The sequence below is a fragment of the Diadema antillarum genome, unplaced genomic scaffold (assembly GCF_040938485.1).
Source record: "Diadema antillarum isolate AM-2024a unplaced genomic scaffold, OU_Dant_1.0 seq00002251_RagTag, whole genome shotgun sequence".
NCBI lineage: Eukaryota > Metazoa > Echinodermata > Echinoidea > Diadematoida > Diadematidae > Diadema > Diadema antillarum.
In genome coordinates, this window is record NW_027272880.1 from 156,920 (window position 1) to 163,224 (window position 6,305).

A 6,305-nucleotide genomic window follows, 5' to 3' on the forward strand; every position below is an offset into this window, starting at 1 on the left:
TTAGAAATTATATTTCTCATACAAATTTTCTTATTTTCAATTTAAACTTTGAGATAAGGCTCAGAAGAGAAAAGAATCTCTCCTATGAGAATAATGGTGTTTATCACCATGGTGATTTTGCCGATTGGGAGTGATGGCGGTACATTATGGCAAATCTAACTACGAGCTGGGCATACGACGTGTTCATCCTGTGAAAAAGGACAAGTCTCGGTTTTTCATAGAATCTTTCTGTTTTCTTTATGCAAAGCATTAAACTGCCCCATAGCAACCAGACTTGCCATACAACAAGATGTCCCGAGTTTACCACGTGGCGTTTTGTCCATTCATCAAGTGCACACCGTTTGCGTCACACAGTCTATGGCGGTGGAGATTTCGCCTGGGATAGTACCTGCTACTGGTATCTGGTGTGGTGTTCTTTTGGTAGTGAAACTGGTTGTTTTGTGTCACCGGAGTCAGACGAATGCCCGGAACACCCCGTCCGCCACTTCCGGCATTCGTCAGCGGATCGCTGCCACATTTCTGCAAGGTTCTCATCATGGCTTTGCGAAAGTTTTCCGACATGATGGAGTAGATGATCGGATTCAGACATGAGTTTAGATATGACAGGCACAACGAAGCTAGTTTGAGTTCTGCAGTGGCGATAGTGTACGGGAAGTTTCCAAAACTTTGCCACATGTAGATAACGTGATGCGGCAACCAGCAGACACCAAAGACGAGTACCACAACACTGACCATCACCGTCACCTTCCGTTTGGCCTTGCAACTGTTCGACTCCCGTGAATCATCCAGTATTCGCAGGGTTTTCCACAGAGCTCTGAGTATCAACACATACGCACAGGTGATCAGAAAGAGCGGAAGGACATATCCAACGGTGAACATGAAGGCGTAATAAATGGCACGCTGGCGCTCCACGTTGGGCCACTTCTCGACACAGTAGGTAACGTTCAAAGAACTGTCAAAAACGATCGCATTTACAACAAGATATGGCGACGCGCAGGAGAATGACACTATCCAAATCATTACAACGATAATCTTCGCGTTGCGAAGGGAGCGGAGCTGTAGCAGTTTGAGTGGAAATACAACGGCAGAGAAACGATCCAGAGACATGGCTACCAGTGTGAAAATACTTGCTAACATCGACATGTACGTTAAAAAGTCGAGAAGCTTGCAGAGAATCTCTCCGAGATCCCATGAATGTGTCGTCCAAAAGATCGCCGAAAATGGAACGCAGAAGACGAGGAACAGGAGGTCTGCGAAGCTCAAGTTTAGGATGAAGACATTCATTGTCTTATGAAGACCCTTCAGTCGCCTACTGGTGACCATAATGACTAACGAGTTTCCCACAATGCCGATGAGGAATATACAGCCAAATGCAGCAGGTACGATCACCTTGTAATTCATCCCGCCGCCCGCAGCTTCGGTAACGACGGACGATGCATCATAGTCAACACCAAGGCCTATCGTGCTGGTGGCCTCCATGGCTCCCAGAACGTTGTTTCCAATGTACGAATAGTTTCCCATCACTTATAAATAGCTGAAGAACATCCTTTGCTGCTGTTTGTTGATACTGATATCATTTTTGTTTTTCTTTCACGTCTAACGTTCTTGCTCCTCTCTTGTTAAAAGAATTAAATGTTCAATCCAGTATGTCAGACAGGGCAAGAGCGCTTTTGAAGTTGTTACGTCCACAAGTCCTTGAAAAGTAAGTACAGATTTACCCATTTCTTCCGGCATTGAATGATTGCTATAGTGTTCTTACACGCAAGGGAAATTTCGACGTAATTGGGCTTATTATGTCAGGCGTAAAATTTCATTGCAGACATTTGATACGGCCTTTGGTTCTCGGGATTTGGTGGCGTTCACATCAGAGAGGATCTTGAGGAGGTTCTGGTGAGAGACAGAGAGATACATTATACAATAACTCAAAGGCAATGGACAGAAAATGTTGCAGTTAACATATATTATTTTTTCATTCATCTATTTTCCATCCCCAAACATATAAATATGATTTTTTTTTTAACAAGGGATAAGTGCTTATATTGATATTTACGAAGCATGATAAGGGAAATTTTATAAGTATGCCATGAATAATGAAGGCGAAAAGAAAAACGAAAAAACATTGTGAAGATATGCAAAGGCTGGAAAAGAGGAGGAATGCTGAAAAAAAAACCGTGCTTGTACGGTGCATTTTCCCGAAACATAATAAAACAATGACGCACAAAAATATGGACACACAGGACTTGCATTATATATATATATATATATATATATATATATATATATATATGTATATATATATATAATATACAAATGTATACATACATATAAACGTCTGAGGCCTATACACATATCAGAACAAATCTTCCACCGGGACGTAGCTGCGATGTATGAGTTGCAACTCGAACATCGCAGCTACGTCCCCGGTGCAAGATTTGTTGCCAATACAGTTAAGTCTCCTTGCACCACCCCGCCTTGTTTAGTTTTAGCCCATTGCTGCCACTAATATATAATATATATGATACTATGTGTGTTTGTGTGTGTAAAGCATTCTTCGTAATGGACTAAAGTATTGCACCGTGCTATATTCATGGTTTCCTTGAATAGCACGGGAAATACGAGTTAAATAACACGTAATTAATATTGCTCGTAAACAAATTGCAGTGGCGGATCGGGGGGGGGGGGGGCGCACCGGGCGCGCGCCCCCACTTTATTTGTTGGTAAAACAAAAGAAATAAAAAAATGAAACCCGGAAGTAGCACCAGAAGTATTGTTTGCGCCCCCCCCCCCCCCCCCCTTTACGGAATTCCCGGATCCGCCCTTGAATTGTATAGGGAGATCATGTATTTGCCATGGATGTTGAACATAACGTATATTTGTGATAACTTATTGTTCATAACATATACTTTGAATATTCCTATTTGTCTTTTTTGTACATTTTTTGTCTCGCCCACCGGAGGTGAAGGCGAGACTAAGGGATCCAAATTGCGTCCGTCCGTCGTCCGTCCGTCGTCCGTCGTCCGTCGTCCGTCACAAATGTTAAAGTTTACCTGCAAGACTCTCTTATGATGCATAACTTGGCAACTGTTACAGCAATGGCAGCCACACTTGGGTGATAGAAGCACTAGGGGTATCTTCATGTTATGGTGTTGTCAGAGGTCATGTGATGATGTCAAAGGTCATTTGAGGTCATATATCAAAGAGTATGTGCAAGACTCTCTTTTCTATGTTAAAGTTTACCTGCAAGACTCTCTTTTGACAAATAACTTCACATAAGTTGCTTGGATTACAACCTAACTTGAGTCATAGATGCACTGGGGGTACCTTCATGTTATGGTGCCGTTGGAGGTCACAGGATAAGGTCAAAGGTCATTTGAGGTCATACGTTAAAGTTTACTTGCAAGACTCTCTTATCACATGTAACTCGACACATGTTGCTACAATGGCAATCAAACTTGGGTGATGGATGCACTTGGGGTACCTTCATGTTATAGTGCCGTAAGAGGTCACATGATAAGGTCAAAGGTCATTTGAGGTCATACGTTAAAGTTTACTTGCAAGACTCTCTTATCACACGTAACTCAGCACATGTTGCTACAATTGCAATCAAACTTGGGTGATGGTAGATGTCTCGTGGGAAATTGAAGGTAACCACAAGGTCAAAGGTTACAGACAGGGGTCAACGAACTTTTAGGGCCCAATGATAAGTTTTTAGGGCGCATTTAATTTATGGCTCATAACTTTTGATCCCTATGTCCGTTTGTGACCAAACTTGGACGGTAGATGTCCCTTGGGGAGTTAAAGGTCATCACAAGGTCAAAGGTCACAGAAAGGGGTCAACAAATTTTTAGGGCCCAATGTTAAGTTTTTTTGCCGCGTTTCGATTATGGCTCATTACTTTTGATCCCTTTGTCCGTTTGTGACCAAACTTGGATGGTAAATGTCCCTTAGGGTGTTGAAGGTCACCACAAGGTCAAAGGTCATAAGCAGGTCAATTAACTTCTGGGAGTTATACAAAATATTAATTCCTTGTACGCGAATGGGCGAGACACAATTTGGCGATTGCCTTGTTTTTAATGGCAATGGTTTTCATGGTCTGAATCAATGATAATAGGGCTTGTATTGAGTCAAGTGGATATAGAAGAACATAAACCAAGTGGCATCTATGTAATCATACTAATGATTAACAAATTGCAAGTCATTGCCGTAAACAATGGTAAACATACACTCATCAAACAGTGTTTGAGTAATAGCCATGATAAAAGTCATGGACATACATATATCAGGTATAGGATTCGAATCCACAATCCCCTGATTGCTAAACAGGCGTCATTACAGTAGACTACCAAGCTTTTGCCCGATAGCTAGTGATGGTTCTGATCCCTTGTGGCAGCGGGTACTGCAGAAGGTAATATTATTACTGATTACTGAGAAGGGGGAAGTATAAATTCATGGTAAGTTTCGTAGCCAGCACAGAGTTTCCTGAGACGTATGCAATAGTTAGTGATGTTTAAATTGGTGTTAAACTTTTGATCTCAATACATGCATTTGCCTCCGGAATTTTCAACTGTCACTGCTACAGCCTTCATCAGCGGAATAACCCGTCTTCACCTTGATCACGTGACGGTCGATAAATATCTTGTACTAAGATCAAAAGTTTAACACCAATTTCACTTGAATTTCCAATACAGACGAGGTTCTACTCTAAAGTTAGTGATGTTCTTCACACCTCACGATGAGATGACTACAGTGTGTGGCAACTCGAGATCCAGTCTAGTTGTTGTGAACATGATGTTAGTTCACGTTCAGTAATGAGGCGGAAATCTCCCCGTCGGTCGCAAGGATGAGGGATCTAGTGTCGTGCAGGGGCAACTATTACATAAACACAGCGGATAGTTGGCTTTATCCTCTGTCGTTAGCGCAGCATGGGAATGCTAAGCATCCAGTACAATAGGCCACAAAGTGACAGGAGCCCTCGAAATGCGTTCGAAACGGCGCTAGCTACGTTAACCATTGGCAATATGAATAGAGATTGGATGCTAGAAGGGATTCAGCCGTAACCAATGCACACCATGGTCAAGATACTTATATCACTTGATTGTAACTCACCTATTGCAAATTTACATAACTACGGTGCAATAAGTGTTGCGTATAAGACGTTCCTATTGTATAGACATGTCAAGGTAAATACAAGGAGTAGTGCGCTAACTTCTGGTTGTTGCATCAAGATTAAAAGTGGCGAAATAGGATACTAAGCCGTCATCTCAACCTAAAAGTGTCATACATTTCCATGATTACCAAGTAATGGGCCTCTTTTTAAAGCTGCTACGCCACTTTGCTTAGATTTTTTCTCTTTTTATTCCAATAGTTTGGAAATGTTTGTATGTATGACGATTGCTGTCGCACTGATACAGAGAAAGGGCCAACATGGGTTCTATACTGGACTCCAAATAAAAAAAAAGATATAAAAATGCACAAGTTATTTTTAATACCGAGTCTTCATGAACAATAAAGACACGCTTCTTTAGTGGTCGGAAGTGGTGTCGTGATGAACGACACCAAATCTTTTGTGCTAAGGATGTTTATTCTATGAATACAATGTGCGAAGTCACTAATCCTTTTATGTTATCTATGTGGTACTAATCAACGCTAATAGGACGAACTTTTATTCTGGTTTCATAACTTGGTGGGTGTTCGGCAGAAATGCTTCTGGGATGATTATTACGTCGAGAATTGTACTGAATCCGTAATCATGATTACACTAATACTGATACGACGGTGTTGCTTTGATAAAACTTTTATTGCTGAGCATAACTATGTTAATATCAAATCAACGATAAATAATATCACATTACCAATATATTTTTATCATATTATATTTTGTTTCACTGTTTATTTGATGGAAAATACACTGAACTGAACTGAAAATAAAGAAATATTAAGTCATGCAGTTCCAGCTTGGATGTCGAAAAATAACATTACTTGCTAAGTTCGATTCGAGCTTTCAGTTCATTTTTGTCGAGATAATATTGTATGAGAGGCAAGTCGCTAAATTGAACTCCACACTTACAGAACGCGACTATTTGTCACACCCATCAATATCCTTTAAACACGACAAAGTTGTTCAGATGGGTTAAGGAACACATGGGGGAGGGGTCGAATAAATTTAAAATGGGAACCCCTTGTTTGGGGCTCGAACACCTGATTTTTCCAGATCCAGTAGTAGTACAACCAATTCATAATGCGTTTAGAGACCCTTCCGATAATGGTACAGGTAAAAGAATACGAGGTCATCAAATTGGATGGAT

The 6,305-nt window shown here is 41.0% G+C and overlaps 1 protein-coding gene across 1 annotated transcript; it reads right to left on the reverse strand.

The window, feature by feature from the left end:
- Positions 1–300: 300 nt before the first annotated feature.
- LOC139714358 (galanin receptor type 1-like) lies at positions 301–1,521 on the reverse strand. The gene has a single exon (XM_071626067.1). It carries the CDS (start codon positions 1,519–1,521, stop codon positions 301–303), a length of 1,221 nt encoding a protein of 406 aa, XP_071482168.1.
- Positions 1,522–6,305: the final 4,784 nt, after the last annotated feature.

Bases quoted from the DNA above. Each gene is read 5' to 3' on its own strand.
- LOC139714358 (XM_071626067.1), bottom strand. From the start codon at position 1,521: ATGGGAAACTATTCGTACATTGGAAACAACGTTCTGGGAGCCATGGAG.